General features: G+C 37.1%; 2 protein-coding genes across 2 annotated transcripts in view; one reads left to right on the top strand and one right to left on the bottom strand.

Moving 5' to 3' along the window:
- LARP7 (La ribonucleoprotein 7, transcriptional regulator) overlaps window positions 1-26,523 on the top strand; it is a 68,506-nt gene that overhangs the window by 671 nt on the left and 41,312 nt on the right. The gene's annotated exons all lie outside the window — the stretch shown is intronic.
- Window positions 166-26,523, bottom strand: ZGRF1 (zinc finger GRF-type containing 1). Its single transcript, XM_069769712.1, has 28 exons — window positions 26,424-26,523; window positions 25,773-25,870; window positions 25,104-25,184; window positions 24,901-24,981; window positions 24,736-24,792; window positions 24,090-24,275; window positions 21,909-23,723; window positions 20,354-20,440; window positions 18,942-19,047; window positions 18,749-18,855; window positions 18,389-18,539; window positions 16,763-17,421; window positions 15,071-15,209; window positions 14,340-14,524; window positions 13,696-13,883; window positions 12,951-13,090; window positions 11,657-11,803; window positions 9,451-9,565; window positions 8,357-8,616; window positions 6,988-7,147; window positions 6,237-6,314; window positions 5,207-5,354; window positions 4,093-4,220; window positions 3,645-3,768; window positions 3,030-3,206; window positions 2,779-2,913; window positions 1,858-2,119; window positions 166-1,021 (listed from the first exon to the last, which is right to left on the bottom strand). Exons 3-28 carry the CDS (start codon window positions 25,122-25,124, stop codon window positions 906-908), a joined length of 5,772 nt encoding a protein of 1,923 aa, XP_069625813.1. The 5' UTR covers window positions 25,125-25,184; window positions 25,773-25,870; window positions 26,424-26,523; the 3' UTR covers window positions 166-905.

Raw genomic sequence — 26,523 nt, 5'->3', positions numbered from 1 at the left:
TGAAGTTCAGCGTTCCCCACAATTCTGATTTCTTTCCGGGAACAAATGCATCACTGAATGAAACAAGCTCCTCACCAGGTGATTTATTGCGAAGCTGCGTAAAAAGAAAGCAGAAGATCACTTCGAGTAACTTCAGCGCTATTGGGATGCAGGCTCTCTGGTGTGCCTCAGAGTCTTCTCTGGAAAAAGTTTAACAGCATCTAGAAATTTTACGATGTCCATACTTAGCCCACTTCGCCCCACTGTTTGTACATTAACTGCTGAGCCTCCCCTATACACCTCTGAGACAGCCTACGGACAGGCTTGTGCCATGGTAAAGATGATGAACTTTTTTTCTTGTCAGAGAGTTTCTGACACAACAGCACTCTTTTTCCAAACGAAAATCATTCCGCTTTTTTGTAGTTTCGAAAGAGTGCTGAGTGATCTTAACCTAAAACCTGTAAAAAAATCTAGATACAGGTCAATCCGGTCTCATTTTGTTCTGCTGACATTTCAGGATTTAATAGACCAAGGACATGTAATTTTTCTTGAAGAAATTACTCTATGTTTTAATTATCTTTTTAATTGTTTTAGCCATGCTCCTTCCCAGATGTCACCCATTTGTAAATATGCAAGATGACAGAATTGTTCTAAGAGATGGTGTTACGTGTGTATCTTATCTGAAGAATAATGAAACACTAATAATACAATTAGGTACTTTGTAAGCATAAAAGGATTTCAGTTATCAAGCAGATAAAGTTACTTTATTCATTTTTAGTCATACAAACAAGGGTCAAAACAGAAGGATCAGTGCACTGAGATACAAACAAAAATTTCCCACATTAACTATAAATATTAGATTTGCCATCCTTCTGATAATTTTTACACACGCAATTCATAATTTCTTCACAAAATAGGCACACATTTTATTTTTCCTTTTTCTTATTTTGTTCCTTTTCCTTTCGGTTCTCCAAATAACACTTAAGAATGTCGTTTAGCTGCTGCTCACACTGGCTTATGTGTTGTAATCCATTTTCCCATCCTAAAAGCAGCAATAAACAGGATAATTACATCTTGCTTTACAGCATCCATCGTGTAATTAGTCTGTGGTGATGCAAGCATCTTATTTCCCCAAGCCTATCAAATGGCTATAATATTTCTACTTTGAAAATTGTTCTTCTTCAGAATCCAACTTTGATGTCAACCAATAGGTAAATAAAATGATTACTCTTTCGGTACCTATTCTTGCAGTGATTCGTTACCAGCTGCTTTAGAGACTGAGCGCTCCCTGTGGAGTATCTGCTAAGGTGAGGCCCTACCCCCTCCCCTACCTATCTCCAATAGCACTGGGTTTTTTTCTAGCAGCTCAAAATTTATCTTCCAAAAACAACGAGCCTCTAGTTGCAGAAAGATGCTATGCATTTTTCTCGCCTTTATTTAAGTACTACCTATTCAGAAATACTGCTGTATAGAAGAATTTGTTTGTAACTTGTTTCTACCCGGGTCTGCTACGTAAAAGCAAACTGTGAAGGACTAGGAATGCAGTAATGGGTTTCAGCTCTCCTTACTAGCGTGCTCTTTGTGTAGCTATCTGATGGCATCAAAAGAAGAAAAATAAGTCCTGTTACTGGATAACAAACGCCCTTCAAGTATAAAACCAGTTTGCAGATAACACTGCAAACATGCAACTCGCACACTTGCAAATACTTGCATTTTCCTGCAATATACCCTATTTTACATGTAATAAATATACTGTTTTATATAGTATGCATACTATATACTTTATATGTTATATAGTTTATATACGCTATAATACATAGTTTAATTAAAGAAGATGAGCTGCATGGTTTCAGAAATACAGGAGAAGAAAATAATTACCTTTGCAGTGATGAATTACTCTTCCCCACAGTCTGTTCCTACTTAAACAGGCCAGATTTCCAACAATCAACAAATGCCTCTTTGCTCTCGTTAGTGCAACGTTCATTCTCTTTTCCGAGTCTATGAACCCAATTTGTCTTGTTCTTACACATGACAAAACAATGATCTCCTTCTCAGCTCCTTGGAACGCATCTACAGTGGACACCTGGACAGCTTTAATTTCAAAAGCCTCAGAGTGTACGCCACTAAGCAAATTCTGAATCTGTAGACAAAAGGAATACGGATGGTGATGAGTTATGCTACTCAGTCAATCACTTGTTTTGAGCAAACACACTCAACAAATCTGAGTCTACACAAGATGCGAACTAAGAAACTAGAGGGTACGACGACAGTAAAACCTCAGCTAATCACAGGAAAATGCTACGCAACGAACCTGTATTTGACAAAACGCTGGTGCATTCAGTGTGGCAACCAGTACTTTCGCTTACTAATCGCAGCAGCCCATGTCATGCCTTGGATGATGACTGGGTGAGGTACAACTGCAACCTTGCTAAGCAGACACCTCTGTTACCTGTCCTTGTCACACATACCAGTTTGTAGCAGCCCCCGATTTCCTTATGAAAATTATATACTATTTAATTTGCCAATTTTCTGAGTGTCCACGTGGAAGGAAAACAAATGGAAAGTTTGGTTTTTTTAATCATCTGCTTGAATGAAAAGATTTTGACTAATTTTAGAGGAAAAAAAAGTAGATTTTTATTTTTTTTAAATAAGAAAGAGAACTTACGGTAAACTCTAGTTTACCTATCCAGCATTTGTTTCTCACTTCTTGTTGACTCTTCCTAGTTGAAACGGAGCCTATGTTTAGAATAAACAAATACATTTAAGAAAACTGTTTTATTGATGATACATTACACAAACCTTACACATCTGTGATTTATAAAGAGTAATCACACCAATTGCAGATCCTTCTATTCCACTTGCAATCAGAGACTGGATGAGCTTGACTGTAAAATGAACTTCTGCCACGTTATAAAAGCTGTTGTCTCTCTCAATCTGAAATTAGGGAAGAAGAATTCCAATTTAGCTCTCACAAACAGCAGAATGCAAAAAGAAACAGAACAGAGGAAAAACTACAATATTGACTTTTTAAGAAATGTTTAAAAACTTACTTGCTCCACCCCATTAACACTATAAAAACATAGCGTTGGAAGCCAATCCAATAAAGGACTTCTATCTTTCTCAGAAACACCATCTATCAGATTTCCTTCATAGAACAGCTCATTGGCTATGGCACTAATAGCAGGGTGACATCGGTACTGTGTCCGAAGAAGTATTGGTTTATGTCCCTAAAGAAGTATGATATAGAAAGTGTGACTAAGAAAAAGAGTAACTAAATATTTTGCAATGCCACCTAGGTCAAACAAGAAATAAGTGGAAACAATTCCTGCAGTAAGCTGGCTTAACCTTCATACACTCACTTCAGCAAAAGTTAGAACAAATACTGTAGCCCCCGATTCTTTTACCTGGATTGAAAACTGCACAAAAAGATCAGAAGGCGGAATCTGTTACTGTTTTTCAGTCCATTCTTGTTTCACATTTGTTATACTTACAAATTTCCCTGCATTGTGAAAATAACATTTACAGAGAAATGCACTAGAATGCTTAATTGAAAAACAGGCTGAAACACTGATACTCTGACATCTAAACCAGAACTCTTTTAGTGACTTCAGTGGACCTACAATTTCACCCTCCCTCTTTCTAAAGATGTGGTTGGTAGTACATACCATTAAGCAAAGGCGGTCAAAGAGAGTCTGCTCCAATCCCTTTTCATGAACACTCTCAGACCCTTGAATAGTTGGTGGTAATTGCTTAGGGTCTCCAACAAGGACTAGCTTTTCACATTGAAACCTAAATAAGAATGTTTTAAAAAAAAAGTTCTAAAAAGGATGTCAGACTATTCATAACAAAAGCATGTGTTGTGTTTATATATCACAGGTTGCTTTCCATCAGGCTCCCTTGTCCATCACCCTCTTTCCACAGTTAAAATAACATGGTAACTTAAGGAAGGCACCTAAGAGCAGGCCTCAATTTAAAATTACTCTTCTTCCTTTCTAAGGTGAGACCTTGGAGTACGTGTTCTTAAAAAGATGTGCAAGCTTGGCAATTATTTGAGGTTGTGTCACTGCTAACTAAGAGTTATTTCTCTGCTGAAACACAAAAGGAAGGCTGTACCTTGCAATAGGAAGGAGAGAAGCAGGTTCAGTCATCTGACTGCACTCATCCAGCATCACTACAGGAAACTTAAGAGTATTCAGACAAGGAAACGGGCAGGCAGCACAGGTCACTCCAACCACTTTCACCTTCGGTATTAGTGAGGGGAAAATGGGCAGACAAAAAGTTAAGGTCATTTAATAGTCAATCTCTGTGCAGTGCATAACTATAGCTGTGGTGGCAGAATACACCTAAATTAATTTTTAGCACTTCTACTACATGCTGTGTCATGCTGGCTGGGTCTCAAAAAATTATATTCTAACCTCCAGTAAAAGGCCCTGTGTATGCACAGAGATGGATCCAAGGTTACCATTTCTTATGCTTGCAGTGTTTATACATTAGAGCCATTCACTGATTCATGTATTTTAAGACCAGATCTGGTCTGGTACAGAGAGAGTTCAGATTACACCTCCAAAACCTTCTGAGCCCCAGCAGCAAAAGTGGCAGCATTGACCACTGGGAATAAGCACAAGAAACAAATTGCTCAAATCTGCTTTGTTACAATTGCTCTACAACAAGAGGGGATTTTTTTGAGTCTAGGACTGAGGAGAAAAGGCAAATAACTGGAAAGACCAGAAATTGAGAAAATGTTTCTACAGGAAGTAGTAATCCTAAAAGGTAATACTTGGATGAAAAGTTACTTAAAATACATTTGAAATCCTCTTGGCAGTTGATACTCAACTCTAGGATAGATTTAGCTCAGTCCTTATCTTTTGCCTTTATGAGTACAAAAATTTTAGTTTCAAGGTGACAGTGCAGACTAGCTGTGCTCAGAGATTTTTCTCTCCCTGCCGTGTAAACTAGATTGGTAATATTAAATCAGATTACAATGAAGTTCAAAAAGGGCTCCTGATCACTAAACAGGAACTGCAAGTTCAACTCAGCGAAGTCATATACAGGTAAGACACTAAGCTATACCTGTGGAATCAAACCTATCCTAGTCCTAACATTCATTTTATTTTTCAAAACTAGGAGCTTGGCAGGTGTGAGAGGGGATTCCCAGTTTCTGTTTGCTGGGCCTTGCGGATAAGACGTAGCGAATCCCCACTCTCCCATCCCGTCACTTTGACTGTACCTGTTGCAGTATAGTTTTATTGGTCCCCAGTTTATGTTGCTCAATACTCTTCCTTACGTATATTTTTTCAACTGGAGTTAAGTCTTCTTTCATGAGAGCAAGCAGCTCTTTTAACTGCTCATTTTCATTTCCTGAGCCAGCATGTAAACTTCAAAAAGATTTTATAACATGCATTACAATGATTGAAAATAACAGTGCTTTCAGTGTTCGGTGAACACCCAATATAGAAAAATAATCATACATGACAGTACTTCACAACAAGTACTAACCTATCCCAAATCCAGCTGAGATAGACTAGTGTAATACCTGTTTTAAAACAGAACTTTATTCCACCAGCTCAGACCCTACCACCCCAGCCAGACACATACATGTAGTAAATGACTTCTCCAAGTACACAGCTGATTTCAGAGTGGAGTAGAACTGAGAAGTTTTTCATTCTCATACCATTTTATATCCTTGGTATGCTACTGACACCAAGGAATGGAAATTTAATCTTTGTTCATCTTGAACTTTACTTTGTTCTCTCAAATTGTGTTGAAAGTATCATGCACATTGCTTACTTTTAAATAGTTAAAAGACAAACCCCAGAACACTATAGCAAAGATAACTGGGGCGAGTAGTACAGCATTCGTGAGTTGTTACTATTAATTCTCCGCACATTAAATTTATGATTACTTCCTCCTAGTTCTTATCACTAGAGCAGTACGTATCTATTTCAAGTCTGTTTGTTTTGCTTCTCCTCCTTATGTCAACTCTCAAATCTGCAACTACCATTATTCTGGCAGTTTTAATGGGAAGTCTACTACTTCCCATTTAAAAGCATAGCTCTATTCAGCAGCAAGTGACACTCCCAAATCAAGGTAAATTTTCTCCACTGTGCGGGGGCGGACGCAGGGTGATGACAGACACAATCCTGAGATAGGCATATTACAATCACATTTTTAATTAGTTCAAAATAGTAATTTTACAGCATGCATACTATCATGAATCTCAGAATCGCTACAGATCCCTGAAAGATTAAGATTCTTACCTATGGGGAAGAATTGCTTTCGTGATTTTCCTAATACTTCCCACTCTGATAAAATCCTCAAATCCAAGATCAAGTAGACTTCAAAGAAAAAGAGAAGATACATGTTACAAAAATGTAAAAAGAAATTTTGAAAAATTTAGAAGTGGTTCTAAAAAGGCTAACAGACACATCAGAACACTGAAGAACACAAACTTCTGCGATTAACCAGATGAAATAACTCGGGCCACAATTCAAGTAAATCAAAGGAAATTACCTCATCATGATTTGTCTCAAAAACGCTTAATGCCTTTATGATCCTCCCCTCATAAATAGTCTTCCATTTGTACTTTCCCTTCCTTCCTTTATCCTTCCAAACCATGAATTGTATTTCATGTTAGCTTCATGCTGAAGCTTCCCAAGTCTGACTCTGCCTCTCCCTCTCTATTCCTCCTTCCCCTGCCCCCACTGCTACTTCCAAAAGATTCCTGAGCAATACTACTTTCTGTTGTGATGGATTTTAGTAGTAAATCTGATGAGACTACAGCCCAATATTAGTCTCATGTAAATTCATGCAGCTAACCTTACAGACTTCTAGCATACGCATGCTGTACAAAGGAGCAAGGGTAAAATTAAAGCCCATGTGTGACACTTTCTAGGGAAAGAATGCAATCTTTTTGGAGTGTTACACTGGAAATATCAACACATTTATCTTTACCGTATAAGTGCATTATTGTTTTTGGAACCATAGTCTGTAAAAATCTCAGTAACCTACCCCAGCAGTATCCTGTCAACAGCAACGTTAGTGGAAGAAGCAATCAGAAGTTTCCATGGAGCTGGCCTTGGACCCTCCATAGCTTCACTGCTTTCAAAGAGCTGGACTAGGAACAAAATCACAACGGACAGCAAATAGCTCTTTCCAGCCCCAAAAACACCTGGTATTTTGGAAGAAAAAGCCAAAGTTACACAGGGAAATTTTCCAGAAAGTACAGTTCTAATCAATTGTTATAACTTAAGTTTATCTTATGAAATATTATGCTGGGATTCCCGTCAAAACATTGCACGTGCTTGCTTCAGCAGCTCTAAGTATCCAGGGGCAATCAGTTTCTTACACTTTGCATTTACTGCCTGCAGTAAGTTTACAAAAAACTACAGAAGAGGGGAAGCTAAGGTGTTTTTCCTCAATTTTCTCATTGAATACATGCATTACTTGCTGAGGAGTCTCATCAACACATTAAAATAATACAAGTATCTGCATGCACATCCCTCATACCATGTCCTGAGGTACAGAATAAGGAATTTGGGAGATAATTATCTTGGAATGACTAATAATTTCAACTACATTAATGTGCCTGACAGCCTAACAAAAGGTCACGCAATTTAAGTCTAGTGATATCTGTACTAAGAGTGGCATTATTGTCAACGTATTTACTTTGACAGGATCTGAAAACTCGCGTTTATGGTAACTGCTTTTCAATACTGATTTAAAAAAAAAAATCTTTGAACTAAGAAGTTACTAGCCTTTTTGTACATGTCGAAAAGGGATAAAACAAAGATAGAAGAAAGTAGAAAACAGCAAGGAATAATGTGTAACAGAAAAAAAATTATATGATAATTTAGCAAAGCTGATACATGACAAAACGTGGGTTTAATATGAAAATAAATAAGCAGACGACAGTAAATAACTCTGGTTTTGTGTAGATCTTGCTAGGAAAGAACTCTGTAAAATCCTGCAAAAGGCTGAATGCAAATTCAAGGATCAAAAGCTCTCTGCTGATAGAATGGATGTTATAACGTCAAGGTCATTATCAGAGGGGCCTCATCCAAGAAATGAATTTTCAGGAAATGCATAGAGTAGATGAGGACAGCAGCGTTACAAAGGAGTATAAAAGGATATTCCATACACAGAGGCAGTTTATTCAAGCTCATCTTTTGTGCTACATTCAAAATAAGTCAACATTTACCTAGACATAACGATCTCCCTTTAAGTCTGCCTGGAATTGTAACTATATGCTTAAGAAAACAACTCTACTGTTTCATCACTGAGAGAATTTAGGGATTTTTCACTAACACTGGCATCACATATTAACTAGAATTTTGGAAAGATACAATAGCAGCAAATTTCACAATTATTTGCTTCATACCACGTATGATTGTGATAGGGAAGTTCTGATGTTCTTCCACTGGTTTGATATTTTCACATGAGGTCATCATTTGAGCTATCTGAATCAGTGATGTAGCTTGATCTGGGTTCAACGAGAACGTTTCGATCATCTTTTCAGCTAGTCCCATTGCCACTTCAGTACTGACAGGTCCATACATCATTGTGCGTTTCAGACTGATGGCAGGTGGAATAAATTTTCTTTTGTTGACTCTATTAGTAGCATTTTTAGAATCAAAATTCCTAAGAAAAACACAATGGTCAAAAGTTGCAGTATAATACTGCATATGTATAATTTGTATCTCATAGTTCTGATATTCTTACTCACCTGACATTGAAATGCTGAGGCTTTGTGATTAACAGCTGATGTAATTAAAAGTTGCTGCCCCCTACACCCTGACATACACCTGAGCTGTATATTCCTACCCCTTATTACTTCCCCGGGTGAAAGCTGGATCATATGAAATAGGCTTTTGGGTTTTATCATTCTTGCTGTATGTTTACACTTACAGTCTGTCTTACTGTAAGGCCATGAGACTGACAGAATTAAGAGTGGTAGAAGAACACAGAGGTAGCAGAGATTCATTTAATTACTTGTTTTATACAGTGAATCATAAGCAGCTCTTGGAAATATCCCTATATTGCTCCGACTTGTTGAGAAAATATTTTTAGGTTTTGTGTCGAGTGACTCTAAAAATTGGGAAGGAAAAACAGTTCCACTGAACCCCTGTGAAGCATATACATTAACTTAATACAGATCAGTCGGTGACTGCACTATCAGTCTTATGATCATAATAATGCCCAATATTAATCTCTAGGTTGTAAAACATGGGCTGCAGGTAAGTTCTAAGGAAAAAACCCCCTTACAATCGAGTTAGAGTGAAGCAACCGATATATTTTCATTTCCGCATAACTAAAAGTTGCATTGTCAACAGTTCATTCCTTGCACTGGTTTTCCGATTTTAGTTTTCCTCATCCACTTTTTAATAGGGCAAACTCAATGGTACTTTTGTTGTGTTTTTTTCTGTACCTACTGACATATTCTATGTTCACAGTATCACTGAAACCGTAACTTACATTTTTAGTAGGTATGGTACTAGTGGTAATGTAGATGGATTGAAGTGCTCCTCCATATTTCTTAAAGATGTAAGCTCACCACTAGCATTACAAACCAGCAAGGCATGAACAAACGCTGAAAAGGGCACAGAAAAATAAAATTAGAAAAAAATTAAAGTAGCCCAAACTTCAAATCAGCTAGAAAAATGAATTACAAAATGCCAGAAGAGTCATTAGCCTCCTGTAACAGAAGCCAAATTAACCCAATTACCATGTCTGACTGAATATTATAGATGAGGAGAGCCCTATTAGCCCTTCTTTTCAAGGTGTGTTATTCTGAAGTATTTGTGATTCCAACATTAGAAACCTTCTGGAAAGGAAGCTTAATAAAAATCCGTACTCATTTTAGAAACACTCGAGGTATTTAGAAGACTTTGGAATTTAGGAGGTGAGTTTTCTAAGTAAACCATGTGTATCACAATAGCTAAGCAGATGCTTTCTTAAAAAAGACTGGAACATAAGAACAACTCCAATGGGCCAGACTCAAGTTCCACCTAGCTTATTTCCAAAGCGTACAAAAGTGGATGCCTAGGGGAGGGTATAAGAACAGAACAAGTATTCAATTATATTTTTCTGTATTCACTGCCAGTTTCTTAACGTTCTGCGGCTCAGGGATTGCCTAAGTAACAGGTTTCTAATATGTTTAGTAACCCACATACCTCTATTTTGCTGTTGTTTATCGCTGCCTACAACTAAACATTACTTAAAGCTTTATTTGCATATAACTTAGGGTTTTAGATTTGTAATGGTTATAGAATTATGAAATAATCTGTATTTATGATCAAAGAGTTAGGACCAAAAATTTCCTAAAAAAAATTAAAATGCTGTGATTCAACAGCATTAAGACTGAAAACCTATATATTAACTCTTCCAGACCCTGACTGCTCAATAGATCCAGTCCTGCAACTCACAGTCAGGGAACAAACAAAACTTAATCTCCAATTGCATTTGAAGCCCATGATTTTGACAGCATGTATGCCCACAAAGAACTTGTGTGCCATTCTGTATTTTTTTTCTCTCTATTTTTTAGTCTTCTGAATGTAATTCAGAACAGTTTGATGTAGACTCACTGAATTGTGCTTTGCAGGAACTCTCTCCCTACTGATTACACAGAAAGCCTAAAAAGACTAATTTGTTAACTTAAAACACTCAACTTAGCTGTTTAAGGTTAAGTGCTATGAATAAAGCCTTTAGCGATCAAGCACACGATTTTCATATTGCATTAAAAGAAAGTAAGCAGAGGTATATTATTACTAGCTCCAGAATGACTACATAATACATTCTTTATCTTTTTCTTTAAAAAAAAAACAAACTAAACTTTAGCTCAATTCAAGAGCAAAAATAAAAAGCTTTTGCATTATGTTTGATGCAAAACGCACACATTTTGATGACAAATGCTGCACATTTGTCATTTTTCCGTGACATCTATAGCAGACTCCCACTGTTTCTCTCTGCACTTAAGGCCTGCTAACCTTACTGTTTCCAAAACAGTGATGACAAAATATTACATAAATACCCCAAACAAAAATGTTAAAACCAAAAAGAAGGGTGGCTGCAACTTAATTGGGAACAGCTTGCTAAAGAATAAAAAGGTCAGCAGTTCATTAAAAACCACCAATGCTAGGTTTAGCTATATTTTCTTTTTAAAGTACAATGATTAAAATCACTAAAACTACACAGATTTGCTTTTACTGAGTCTGGAAACACAAATTTTTTAGTCATTCTAGACTGTAACAAGGGCACAGAAAGGAATGTTGGGACAGCCAAATCAGATTTAATATGTTGCTTTTTATATAAATATAAATTTTCCATCGTGAGTTTTTTGGGGTTTCTGTTCGTTTGTTTTTCAAGGACAGTAACAACAAATTCCTGTTACCTACACTCTGACAGTCAATTTGCATTCTGTATTATATTATTTACTACATTATTTATATTACCCTCATTTCTTCATCACCCATTTAGAATTTCTTACCAGCTACTTTGCAGGTTTAATTGCATTAACTACTCATGCATTCAAAGTACATATTCAAAAATAAAGGAAAAGAAATACTATGAATAAAATAATGTATTAGATTTGATAAATTCTAATCTCGTCCTTCATTGCTGGCCAGATTTTTCCCTCAATAGTTGTTTCCCGCAATTCTGAATTATTTGGTGTAGAACTCACTATTCATTTGCCAGTTTGAGGGACAGTAGCCTTTCAGTGGTAGTAATTCGACTTCATTGTTGGAGGATGGTCCAAAGAAAGCACTACATGCAATGAAAGTATCAAGGGGATCAAAGTTCAAAGTCTTCGAAACAACCCAAATATCATCTGTCAAAAAAAATACAGAGTTCTCATAAGCTTCTACTGCTGTTTTTTAAAGAAAATGAAGCTGGACAAAATACCTCAGCATTTACTATGCTGCAAATTAAACCACCGCTAATGTGAAAGCAGGGGGTATTAGAAAGTCCTAACTAAGTGTTAGTTCAGTTCTAAAAGAATGAATATGTAATTTGCAATTCTTCTAGTACTTACTGTCTGAAATTGATGGTAACTCTAAAGTTCTCTCCTGGTGCACTTAGTAGCATTTGACTTCTGGCAAATCTGAAGTATTATCCATTTTGAGAGTATTTGGAACAAATCACTGAAGAACTCTACAAATCTAGTGAACTACACTTTTGCCAAAGAACAGCAAGTACTGAAATAAATGTACATTTTCCCTTCCCTTTCAAAACCAACACATACTGGAGCCTGCAAATGTTCTGTTCTATTTAGCACAGCTGATGAGACTAAAGCTCACTACACTATTTCTATATCATATATTGCAGAGCACAGCAAGGGAGACTTCAAAGTTAGGAGCAATAATATGTATTTGCCTGTAACAAAAATGATCAAAAAATTATCATACACAAGTAAAAGTTTTGCCCATGCAGAGCTTCAGAATTTATAGTTACAAAACCCTGATTTGTTAGAACATTTCATTCTGTACGTAAAGTGTGCACAACACGTTTGCTTCTGCCTAAATTCTTTTGTATAATTTTGAACAGTAAAGTGAACAAAATATAAAAATATGGGTATCAATTAAAAAATTACTGAAGTGAAATGAACTATTGAGAATATCTGGATCAAACCACTGAATGTCCTCCAACTTTGTGACACTTCAGTGATTTACATCAAGTTTTCCTTAAATATCATCTGCTTGAATACTGGGCTTTCCTGAAACGTCACGGTTCAAAGATTTAATACACTCCAAACCCAAGGATATGGAATTTATATATTTCTCTAAGGTAGTTGAACGTTTACAAGAAAAGATGAATTAATGAGACACTTCATTGCCTTTCTAGAATGAGAACTGAACGATCAGGGTTGCCAGGAGTTGAAAAACAGGATTCAGTTTTTCTCTTTAGATTACAAATTAAAACTTTCAAAAGGCACAACATGACACGGACAATTCTTCTGATGCTTAAGATTTGTTTACCTTTGCTATAGAGAGAATAATGCTCCTTTCTGCTCAGTTTGAGGTATAATTTGGTTTTGGAATCGCCATCAAACCTGGCAGGTGTATTCATCATTTTCTTGAACTTCCTACACCGCTGTGTTTGAATTTCGAAGGCTTTCCTGTTAAATTGCAATTTTAAGAAAAAGTATGTAAACAATTGGCACATTTTGGATTCACCACCAAAAATAAGAAAGCTCTACAGACTGGACCAAATTATACAGCACAGATCTTAGTGGTTGTTCATCATCTTGCATTACCAAGTTTTAAATACACGTATCTTCACTGCAAAATACTTCTCTCATATTCAGCCATAATTAAATTGTTTCCCCTATAGTTAAGCAGCACAGAATAGCCTTTGATACAACTTCTAACATTAAAATTGGAATCACCAAGAGAATAAATCAAATTCTATCACGCAAGATTAAACGAACAGTAATTCAAATGCAACGATCATAAGGAATTTCCTTAAGCAGTTAATCAAGTTGCTGGTAAGCAGTGTTGATTCTTGCTGAAAAGAACACAGACCTGAAATGCCATTGCTGTGAATACTATTCCTTAGCTAATGTGGCTTTTACATTTCTACACAGAACTGTAGCCTCTTTAAACATACTTAGTGAAACTGTCTGCTGTTAAATGCTACTGAAATCCCGAGCTACTGGAACATTTATAAATAATCCTGCAATTCACGTAGCACTTGTGAAAAGTGCACAGTGTTTCAGAATACCTCACCAAAAGCTGGCATCCCTCATAGAGAGAAATCTTTTGACTTCTGAGGTATGTCCCAATACTCTTTATATCATGAAGCACTACACTAGGTCTGGATTTTATCTGTGCGGGGTTCACATCTTCTATCCACTTGAAAAACGAACACTGCTCAGCTTTTGGGGCATCACAGGTATAGAACAAACGACCCTAGGGAGGGAGGGGGGCAAAGAAGGAAAAGAAAAAAAAGACCGTCAGCACATTAGAACAAACAATTAAAAAAAAAAAAAGTAAAGCAATGGATCAGTACTCACTGCTATAGAAATCATCAGATAAACACCTGTGTTTTCACTGTGTTTCACTGAAAAACACAAGTGTGTTCCCAAAACTCTCAGCTCCTGAAACCAGTGTGTGTAATCATACCTGACAAAAATCCCTTATAACCTAGAAAATTATAAATTCAGGGGTTTCTCTCTACATATATAAAGCTGTTTCTGTATGGAAAAAAATATTACATCAACAATACTGGACACTAGTGGATACTACAACTCACCTTAAAAAGGATCTCTTTAACACATCACTTTAACCTGCAATTGTTCACACAATATGGTCTTTATATGCCAAACTAACACCCCAAACTGTAAACAAATAAGGAATAAACAGCACCTTGTTTTGGCCTTCTTTTTTAACCATAACAAGCTTAGCAGGATGCATGTGATTGCAGAGTGGAACGCAGCTTTCTTTGCTCTCACTTTGCCCATCTTTTAATGAAGTGTGAAATGATGTATCCACTTTTGAAAGAGCATTGTATAATCTTTGTGACAACTCAAATAGCATTATGTTTAATTGCTCTTGACATAGGGAGGAGAATAAAAGAATAATTAGTACAGCCTTAAAATGATTACACAAGTACAGAACATTCAAACAAATACATTTTCATTTCAAACTTTCAATTCCAAATCTAAATCAAAAGTTAGTCTGAGTCCTAAAAGAAACCATGTGACCTGCAAAATTCACATATTGCACATGCAATTAATTTGTTCTAACTGCCTTACTTTCATTCAAATCACATTTAAGTATATGACTCCAAACAATCCAAACACTAAATAACTGGGGGGGGGGGGGGGGGGGGGGCAGGGCTTATATAGGAATCCAAAGACCTGTAAACAGGCACAAGGTTACATAGTTGAACAGAAGCATACTGGCCTTTTGGTTTGCCTTTGCAATTTTGGGTATAGACTGAATATATTTCAGTATATATATCCAAAACCAAATGCGTGCAGTTGTTCCAATAGCTGATGTTGACTATCTCTCTCCTTCTCATCCTGCTTTGTGAAGCTTCAGAAATACGCTGTTTAATAATGACAGCATTTTACATAGCATGGTGTTAGACATACCTGTCAGAGCAGCTTTAAATATCTGTTTGTAGTGAACATGCGACTGAAATACAGTTGGTATGGAAACCTTTCTTTTAGGAAGATTAGTATATTTTACTTTATCCACATTAGGAAAAGACAACTCAGAAATCGTTATGTCCTACAAAACAGAAAAATAAACCATTAAAACTTGCAAAGCCCCAAATGAGACAAATTTTGATAAATGGCTACTGTACAGATAAGCCAAAACCTATCCATTTTTCTTCTCTTTTTCCTTTTTTGCTTTTCTATATTGTGGCTCATTAGTAAGTACAACTAAACAGAAAAAATTCAGGGCCTCATTCTGCAACCAGAAGTTTGAACATGAAGACTGTCAATAAAGAATCAGTTTTCTAAAAGCAAAATACAAATCCCCTTCACCACAAATGTTTGCTGGCTTTGTTAACCGTAAGTACAGGAGCATGTATACAATCCAACTGCCAATAGGAGTAAAATTAAGTATACCTGGAGCTATAGCATAGAGCTTGGACTGCCATTTAGGATGTACCATGAAGTTAAAATTTGCCCCTTGACAAACAGCCTGAATTTATAGTAACATAGACAATACTTTCAAAGGCTTTAGAGTAAATGATGTAATTCAGAATCATGTTTTCAGCCCTAGACATGGGAAGGAGCACATAAACCCCATTTTTAACACCATTTCTGCACAGAAATAAATCCATCAGATGAAACTATAGCAAAGGTAGTACAAGGTTAGGGAAGGAAGAACCAGACTAAAGAGCTTTGGAGGAAACTGTGCACACCACAACCTATCCCTGTGCCTGCCATCCCAGCTAGTCCTGAGGAGATTCTTCCATCTACACTGCAGTGGACATCATAATGATAACTCCTATCATAAGCTTTTTAACATGCAACATACATGGATTTTATATATATATATATATATATATAAAAACACACACAATGTGTATACCAGTGTGTATATGAAATACACTAGTTATTTGCCCACCTCTATTTCACATGAATATTTTACTGTACAGTTGTAAAGAACTAGAAAACACAGCATACTAAGTTTGTGTCAAAAAAAAAAAAGAGGAAAATCTAACATTTTCAATAACTCTCAAACACAGCCATTTGTCGACTTAAAACTTGACTTGTGGTTGGTTTGGGTTTTTTCCCAATTTACTCCATTTGTTTAAGACAGTCTACTGGTCACAAACAGCTGTGCTAATTTGTTAGGTGCTTACTCAATGCCATAACTTACTTTTCCTCAATTAAAACTAAAGAATTTTAAAATACTTTAAAATCAGAGACTATGCTTTGAAGCAAGATACGGGTGTTCATTAAAAAAATGCTGATTTCACAATTAAGAAAAATACTTCTTGAAAACACATTCTTACCAATTATAGGTGACAAAACAGCCCAACAGCTTTTATTTCATCTTCCTGCCATCAACATTCAGATTAAAAATCTAAATCTGGCACTATGTGTGCCAAAAAATTACCTTTACAAAGGATTAGTCACGGCACTTAAAAAAATACATTAGCGGCTGCTGTTCTGTAGCTGAGCCTCTTTTGTGTTACTATGTATGTAGAAACATTTCATCCAATCATACTGATAATATCTTGCAGGAAATCAGATAAACGTAGTTACTTTGTCCAGAAAAATGTGTTTCTGTCACTTACAACTGTATTTGCTTGAACAGTTACACACCTGGCCATCTCCTGTTACAGTGTGGCAGCTCAGATGACTTAACACCTTTTGTGTTGCTTCAGCCAAAGGTGTCTGACTTAAGTGCAGAGAAAGTAACTTCCTCTCTGAAATCAAATCTTGATTGCTGGTATTTGCACAGCATTTACCAAGCATGCTCTTTGCTGTCAGTAGAGGTGCAGAGCCGGGAGCACTTTTATTCACAGCACTGCTCTCTCCTGTGTCACCCAGCGGCATTCCAAGGATGTCCTCAGCACAGATGTCATCAGTCACTTCCCCATCATCGCTGTTTTGAGTTATCAAGTCACACTGAGCCCTGTTTTGGTATTTTAGCCACTTGCTTTGTCTATATTGTGCAGTCACATTAGGGAACACTGGTTGTACGGATTCCCTTTCTCTGTCTTCCATATATTCTCCAAACACAGAGGTTTCATAATTTCTGTCCTCAGGGCCAAAAGCACTAATAGGAAATACCGGTGACTTGTTGCCTAAATGGACTGCTGAAGAGCCAAAAGATCGCTGGACCTCCTCTCTGTCAGTTGGATAAACTGCGTCAGAGATCTTCTCAGTGGCCGGAAGAGTGACAAATGGAGTTCGTGTTTTAACTGTGGGCTTGAATCTTGAGAAGTTGCCTTCCTCTGGATCTCTGGGTTTCTCTTGTGCTGTAGGGCAAATACATCTTACAAGCAACTTGTAGCACTTAGGGATGGCACATTAACTTCAGAGGTACAAAAAACTAAGACAAGCAAAGAATTCCAAGTTCTTCCTTTTACATCCTGTCTTCTAATTGGCAAGCTCTTTGTATCATGCCTCTGCAGTACCACACCAAATTTCCATACGACATGAGTGATTTCAACTGTGATTCTTTTACTACTTAAATCCCTATATTCAGAATGCATTTCTGTAGGCATGCTACTTGTATAAAAGAAAGAGTTCGGTAGAAATTATTTAAGCATTATTGTGTTTTGGAGGTCATTAATCTGATATTCTTGGTAGGTCAGTCACAACTGCCAACTGGAAAACAAACAGCTTAACATTTGCTCCTTTTTCCAAAAAGATCACCCACAAAACTGTGTAAATTAACATTAACCAATGTGGATAAATAGGCCTCCAGTACCACAAGCATCCTTTTGACTAAATTCACTATCAATAAGAAATGACAGTCATTGATAGGTGTCAGCTGGAAGGGGGTCAGAGGACAGCTGAATACAGAAGAAAACTAAAAGCAGGCAAATAAATTAAAACATTAGTATGAATTATAAGCTTAGGTTACAGCTGTTTTTTCCCCCAAACTAGAAGCTGATTTTTCTTTATAAAAACTACATCACTCTTCCGAAGTCTCTTTCAGGAGAATGTAATTGGGGCAGGGGGCAAGACATGGAATTCAAGGTTAATTCAGCTGATTTGGAAAACACTGTTTAAAATCGTGCTTAAAAAAAATAACACACCCCCCTATGAAAAATGTGTGACAAACACACATCAAACTCTGTAGTTACCCAGACATATCTCAGTGTATTTCAGTGCCCCGGGTAACTGCCATTTATAGTGCAACTCACTGTGCTTCAAAAGTCCTCAAAGATTTTCTAGCAGAACTATTGTAAAGTGCAATTATAAACTGTAATTTCTTACTGAAAAAAATTTCTGAAAGTTCTGGTTCCCTTGGCAAGATCCTGTGTATCAGGGGCTCCTGGATGTCTCTGACAGTTTCCTCACTTCCTGAAGCTGGAGAAATTGTAGAGTCTGGATCAAGTGAGGAAGTCAGTTCTACTGACGAAATCATCTACAGATGACGAATTAACATGTCAAGTGAATGACTGGGAAAAAACCTTAATTATAGCTCTTTTGTCACTATTCTTTCTCTCTCATCATTCTAAACAATTGAAATGTCTCTCAGAGTTGAGATTAAACAGTTTCAAAAATAAGAAATTGCTACCATGAACACACAGGAAATAAAGCCAAAAAGATCTAGAAGCAACAGACAATTCACACCTCGTCAGGTTCCCATGAAGTCCACTGCGTTTGTCTCAAATCAGAACGTGAAGGTGAGCCTGACATTGTCCATGGTGCAACTTCAGAATACACATTCATTGCCAATACTAGGAAAAATAGGCAAAGGACAGAAGTCGTGGGGAATAATTGTTCTGAGGCCAATCACTGCCATTCTACTTTTACTTTCACTTACAGGGCTGATCTATTCTTGACTCTTTAATAATGTTAGACTTCTTTTGAAAATTTCCTTCTCTGATAAAGTTGGTATCATCCTCATGAAGACTTCTTGAGCCTGGAGACTTTACCAAAAAAGTATAAACAAAAAACTTGTTAGAAATTAAACTGTTTATCCCCATATAAGTATTATCTTTGTGTGACTCTTATTTCTAAATCTTATTTCTAGATACAATTCTTCAGTATCTCTAGTCCATTCTGGAAGTAAAATAATGAAATATCAATTTTCTTCCATTATTTCAAATACTGAAATATATACTGCATTTGAAAAAAATTTCTTTATTTAACACCGCATGTCATGTTTCTTTGCATCCAGGAGGAATAGCATCATAATCCAAGAAAGTTTTAACCCTTGCTTTGGAACTCTCTAACAATTATATACCAAATTTCAAATGCAGTTGAGGTGAATATTATACTGCTAACACCAGGAAACAATCATTATAAAAGCCCTCTGCCACTTTTCTCTAGAAATCTCTCTCTGTTTACTATTACACTTTATGACCATGTACATTTTTCAAAGTGAAACTGACCGGAGGAAAAAAAACCAAGTTACATCTTGCAAATGCATAGTCCTATGACAAAGATGAGTAAAAACAATTGTCTAACTGCAGAGTTTTAACCACAAAGCACTATATTCAGTTCTTAGTGATTTTGATATGATTGTAGCATTCTAAAAATGAACTCTCTTTTATCCTACATTTACAGGATACTTGCTTGCACTAAGGTTAGTAAGAATAACTTTGAAAAAAATGTTTTACCTGTCTGAAGTCAGAAATTACATACTTCCTTGAAAACAGGGGTGACAAAAATCTTTCGGCTGCAAACTCCATATTATCTGGGTACTGCTGCCATCCTAGCTGTGAGCAGGGAGCTCTCAACATTATCTCACTAGCTGCTGATCCCTTTACTTGGTGCCCTTGAAACACAACAGGCTATGCAATATATTGGAATCATCATTAACTGAAAATAAGTAATGTTCTGGAACCATCTACAGTCAATAAAGGTATTTTTCTTACACACAACAAAAATAATCTTTTGGAAACTGCAGAAGAGGGAAAAAAAAAATCTATGCTTTTCTCTTTCTCTTGCACTCCTGCAACTCAGCAGCAATAATGTTTTTGCACAGGTCTGTCAACAGAAAATCGATATCCTGAAGTAGTATGTTTAGTCTTTTTGTATTGTAAAATTTGAGTTTAAAACTCTCAGTGGAAAACTTCCCACACACTAATGTACTAAAAAGCAATGAGAAGCCCATTATGAGACTGGTTAAATATTTATTAGGACTTCTTGTAATATATTGAAAACAGCAAACCACCGACTTGAAATTTAAGAAACACTATTCATTATACTTCAGTTCCACAGAAATTGTACCTTTGGTTGGCAGTCAAGTGTCCTAGGGTCTGGGTCTCTTTGGGCCACTGCTATTGTTTTCTGTAATAAATTGTCCACACAGTTGGGCTGCAGAAAACAAGTATCAAAAGCTAATTACTCCAACAATTTAATAACCATTTAAAGTGAAAAGTTAAGCTACGAAATCTCTTGTATTTATACAAGAGAAAGCATTTTAAATTACAGCCTTTTTATTTAGAAACCAGAACAATCCCTAATAGGATAAGAAACTAGGTTTGCTTTTCAAATGAGACAGGAAAAAGAGAATAATTTAATCTAAAATCTTTCTTTCACTTTGGATGGATTGAAAGAAAAAGACCATCCATAGCATTGGACAAAAATCAGTGTGAAGCATGAAGCACAAACAGATTTGCAAGTATATTTCAACCCAAGTGCTAAAATTCCTAGGACAGCCACGCATTCAAAAAAAGATAGTGAGATAGTGAAAGAACAGACAAAATAGATGGTACAAGAAGATGGGGTAAGGAAGGAGAAGTACCAGACATACTAGTGACATTAAACATAACTAAATACTACAATTTGCATTAAGTTTCTTGTCATACATTAGGCCTCCTGAACACTCATTGGCAATAGGGTCTGCAAGAGGACATCTTCTGTTTACTATTAGCTTCTTAGTTGATGCCTCTAAGCAATTTCTAGCTCCACTTCCATAGTTTCATAAACCAAGAATTTTATTCAAGAAGCCTGGTGGAAAATTAATTCATCTTGTACAGATAGATATATGTAGTCAAAAATTGGTTACCATAAGGCCAGAAGAATCAAAGTATGAACAGGAAGATGCCTGTATACTTTCTGAGTAAGGCATTTCTGTAAACTGTTTTATAGCTACAAGAGATGGAAAACCATAATAAGTTACAGTTATAGTATTCTTTTTACATGAAAACATCTGAATATTTACCGGGCTCGCAAACCTTACCCATGCAAATAATTGCACAGTTAGGATTCAACTGAACTAAATCAAACAAAGACACAGACTTGGAGCCCGCATTGTTGCTTTAAACACTAAAAATTGCATGAGGTAACCTTTATAACACATCACTCCCCAAGTATGGTTTCTGAATATGAATTGTCCAACAGGAGAGATAAGAGTACATAAGTCAAATGGGCAGAGTCATACAGAATTCACTGTAAAACAGCAGCTGACCTAACCTGTATCTTTCACAAGGGATTCAAATATCTCTTCAGAAGTCTCTGCTTCATATAATATGCTATTATTTTCCTCTATCTCTTGTAAGCTTTCTAATGCTGCACTATGTTGAGTCACAGCTCTTAGAAGAGCGATATTTTTTACAAAATCAGGAAGGTCTGATGAATTTTCAGCCATTGCTGTGCATTTCAGGAAATCCATTCCTAATCTTTCCCCTTTGCAGGCTTCATGAAAAGCATTTATGCTCTCTGCATTTTCAAACTCGGTTTCACCTATTGCCGTTTCCTCTAGAGGTGAATGGCCTTTTCTTAAAGGATAGACAGAATTTCTGGAAATGAGAGTATCTTCTTTATGTGAAATGCCAAGTACCTTTTGATGGCCTTCTGTGGTATATTGGAATGAGCCATAGCTAGGCTCTGATTTTTGTGACAAAGCCAGCAAAGGACTACCTGGTTTAATGTCATCACTCCTAGTACCCCAGAAGTGTTCTAAATCAACATCTGGGGATTTCATGCATCCAAGATGTACAACATCTTCTTCAGTCCTTTTGTCCATTGCAGAGATTATTCCTCTGGTAGAAATACATGAAATACCTTCAGTTTTCTCAAACATACTAGTTTTAGGGGGACATTCATTAACATTTGTGTCACCAGGCAAAAGATCAGAGTGCTTGCTATTTATCCATGACGTGCCATCAATGGTATGCGCTGCACAGCCACCAATATCCTTCTTATTGTTTGTGGCTTCAATACTTAATTGACTGTCATTAATCTCTCTTACATTGTGTCCATTTCCCAAAAGTTCCACTTCAATTCTGGTCTGGTTTGCAGAGTCTTCTGCAGTTCTCCCTGTATCTCCAACATCGTTGTCACAAAGCTGAGATGGTATACCCTCAGTGCAGTGATTTCCACCATTCTCTCCATCAAATGTTGAACATTTGACTTCTTTGTTTTTACTGTGCGTCACTACTTCACAGCAAGAATGAAGTCTCAATGCAGCATTTTGTGCTACGTCTTCTCCCTTTAAGCAATGTGGACTTTGTGAAAGCATGTCTCCTTCAGTGAGCTTATTCACATCTCTTTCACACAGGTCTTCATTGTCTGTGTCATTAAAATCAAAAGCCTGCATTAGATTAAAGTTAACCTCCATCACCTGTTCACCTGGACCACAGTCTTTACCATGCGTACTTAATTCCTCCTTTACAAATCCAATTTTAGTCAATGTTACATCCACAGAGAGCTCCTGGTCACCTGGTATTCTTTCTGAATTTTGTCTTGGCTGAAGCTCACTTTGCAACTTCACAGATGAATCCTCCTTATATCTGGAGAGATTTTTTTCAAAGGTGATTGGACTTACTGAACATGAAATGTCACCTGAGGATGGGACAAACTGACTGTCGCTCATTCTACTTAGGGTGGATTCAGGTAGGAAGCAACTATTTGTATTGCAGGGATCTTGTAAGTCTTGACTTAAAGTATATGCCTTTTTGTCATGTCTCTGTCCTGTGACTTCTTTATCACAAGGTTGTTCAGGTGAATTTAGAAGCATTTCAGCATTCCATTCTTTTTTATCATTTACAGTTCCCTTCGTAAAAGGCAAATGCTGAATATTTTGAATGAGTCTTTTGGCAGGGTTGCCTGAAAAAGCAGGTAGGATTGTGGTTTTTTGTCTGTATAAACTATCTGCATTTTCTGATGCCTGAAACCTAAAAAGACATTCTGTGACCTCAGACGATCTTTGATCTCTGCATCCTTGTGTTGGTTTAGACTCCAAAAGAGCTATTATCTGTGCTGTGCTCCTGATGTTGCATGACACTGCCCCGTGATCAGCTGTCTGACTCCTAGATTTGGTGTGCCCAGTAACTGGAGGAGATTCTGGCTTCACAATGGACCGATCAGAGTTTTGCCTCTCTGTCTCCTCACATCTGCCAAGAAATGGAGCTGAAAGCAGTGACGAGAGAGACTTATGTTCTCCATCATTATCCGTACACACATCTTCATGAAAGTCTGCAGATAGATTTGTTTCTGCATCCTTCTTGCAAATTGTAGAAAATAGCGGAGAGGTAACATAAAACTTGGATGGAAAAGTACCCTGACAATGCTTAGATAAAGGCAATATTGTTGGTTTTTCTCCATCTTCCATTGTTGATATTTTCTTTTCAACTTGCCGTGGCCCTTGGAAACCCTAGGGGAGAAATTGTAAATTAATTCTACTCAGAAATCAACTCCATGTTTTGTAATTAAATGCTGAAAACAGGGCACGCTCCATACAATATATTCTGATCAAGAAGCACATGACAATTCCACAGGTATATAGACATAATCTCAAGGCCTTGCAATTTTTCACTGCAGCCTCAGCAATACCAATCCTGCTAAACCAAACAGATTTAGTAGACTCTGGAAAAAATAGCTACAGGTAGCACATTCTGGCTTACAGTTCAAAAAAAACAGGAAGACATAATCTATATATTTACTGTTCATTAAAAGATGTCCCTTTTGTGTTTTAAAATGCATGTTAACATCAGACATAACTTTTGAAACAAAGACATACCGTAAACTTCCGTTTCAACCCAACAGACAGATGTCTTGGAGGCAGAACACCAGATTTTATGCCATTTCTATCCACTGCTGGCGTTTCTGCTTTCCTTGGCTGATCTTCAAAACATTTTTCATTAACTTTTACTGCTTCAACCGTGATCAAGTATCGTTCACTTTCTAAATTATCTCCAACATTCACCTAGAAAAGAGAAAGCACCAAGGTGTACATAGTAGTGCTGTATAAGAAAAAGTAAGAGTCTTCTAAATAAATATAGTCTTGTAAATACTTGTATGTAAAAACTTCAGAAATTTACACCCAGTATATCACAGCTGCCATATGAATACTTAGATTAAAATATACATATACGAGAAAGCATTAGCACTTAGCTTCAAGTTATGCTTGTTTAATATATCACTGTAATACACTGCTTTTACCCCAAAGGAATAAAACTCCATAAAACCTCTACACTGGTTCCAGAAAAACATTAAGACTTATCAATAAAGTTGTTTTTGCTTTCCATTATTTGCATTGCAGCAGTCTTCCATATCCACAATAAGAGAAAGTACTACCTTAGTTACCAGGCAAAAGTTTGAAATGCTTCCTGAAACACAAACCACAGTCAAGCATAAAAATAAAAAACACTCCGAAAAAAATATACCTGAGATTTTATAAAAATACTCTCCAAACATTGTCCTTTATCATCAAACAAGATAGCCTGCAATGAAAAAATAGAATTTTAAATAACTAATTTTATTTCACAGATCAACTAGATTGCCACTGACAGTCCAGCAGTAGCAGATGGTATTAAATCAGAGTCGTTCACCTTATTTCCACCAGTTCTAATCCTCAGAATTCCATCTTGCCAGGTTTTTGATTTTTTCATTTTTTGGTGAGTGTATAATACCTGTTTTAAATGTGTAAGATGTTGAAATAATAATCAGTAAGAAACTGTTTAAATAACAGAGCAGCTACAGTGTCTTTTAATGTATTTCTACTTAATTGTACACAGTGTTAAAAATCACTTACAGTAAATTCTTGAGAAGCCATCGCTTTGGCAAAACAGTCACCCAACAGCTTATTTCACAAATATTCACATCTTCATACAGCCTGAGAGAAAAGGAAATGTTCAGAATCCACCAGAGTTGTGAAGGACATGTGTTGACAAAAAAACCCAGATGTCAGTTCATCATTTTTTCCCCCTCAAAAGAAGAGAGCTAGATGCAAGACAACGTCAAAACAGTGGGGTACAGATGATGTGGGCATTTTGAAGAGAAACCTCAAAGATAATCTAACAGAAAGGCTAGTGGTAAAAAGTGGCTTTTTTATAGATGCCAACATATTTTCTAACTTTCACGGGAATTCACTCATTTAAACAAACGGCTGACAACTCTGAAAACTCCAGTGATCGTATTGCTATTCAGAATTAACAAATTATCCTAAACGTGTTTACTTGCAGCAAAAAAATACCACAGAATCTATTAACAGAATAATTTTGTCACAAGTTTATTGACTCTGGACTTGGTCATGCATGCTTAATTCACGTTCAAGATGACTGACTCTCAAAACCAGTCACCCATGCAGTCAAGCCTCTACATATTTAAAGTTAGATCACAATAACTTTTAAAATAGCTTTTGATGATGAAACCAGGAACAAATCGTTACAAAAGCAACTCATCTCCAGAAGCTGTGACTTACTGCTGTACGCACTGGCTTATAATATTTGATCAGTACTGCCATTTGCATCTGCGTTTAGAGAGCTGCACTTGCGACCTCAGTTCAATCCGTTAGCAGCACTGCAACTAAAGCGATCACAAGAGACGAGGTAAGATTGCCAGCTCCTCTTACACTGTGGGTTAGTGAGAAACAGTTTATATTAAGAAGGGAAAGAGATTCACGCTGTTTCTGACGGCTGCCACCCTCTTGGCAGTCCCCTGGTGTTTAGTAAGGTGCAAAACTCTGGAAATGGACACCCTTAAAGGACATAGAATTAGTCCTTTAGCTATGAAAAGCAGCTGGATGAATGCGAACACTAACTATAACTCGGCACGGGGCGCCACGGGAACAGGGGTGAATAGGAACGCTGCTACCACACGTTCACACAGATCTGCTACATCCACCTTCCCCACACAGCCGAAGCAGGCTCGGTAAGCCCTTTTTAGCCCATCAGCCACAAACATTTCCCTCAGCACGGCGGCGTTAGATACAAGTCCGGGGGCTTCCCAGAGTTACAGGGAGCGCGGCCCCGCCGCAGAACCTCACCCCTCGGGGACACCCGCCGCCGTTAGCCGACCCCCAAGAGCTGTCGCTCCGGCTGAGGGCCCCAACGAAAACCCCAGTCCTACCCACCTGTCCCGGGCGGGCGCGCAGGATCATGGCGACCGCTATCACCGCGCTCCCTCCCCGCGTTCGAAACTTCCCGCCGCAGCCCGCGCGACGTCACAGCGCC

Source organism: Haliaeetus albicilla, chromosome 1 (genome assembly GCF_947461875.1).
Source record: "Haliaeetus albicilla chromosome 1, bHalAlb1.1, whole genome shotgun sequence".
Lineage (NCBI taxonomy): Eukaryota > Metazoa > Chordata > Aves > Accipitriformes > Accipitridae > Haliaeetus > Haliaeetus albicilla.
The sequence above is the reverse complement of the archived record's forward strand: the minus strand, read 5'-3'. Positions and strand labels throughout refer to the sequence as shown.

Bases quoted from the DNA above. Each gene is read 5' to 3' on its own strand.
- ZGRF1 (XM_069769712.1), bottom strand. From the start codon at position 25,124: ATGGCTTCTCAAGAATTTACT. The intron at 3,207-3,644 runs GTATGTACTACC...ATACTTCTTTAG, and splicing joins TTGACCGCCTTTGCTTAATG to GGACATAAACCAATACTTCT. The intron at 2,120-2,778 runs GTTTGTGTAATG...TTTTGTCTACAG, and splicing joins ATAAATCACAGATGTGTAAG to ATTCAGAATTTGCTTAGTGG.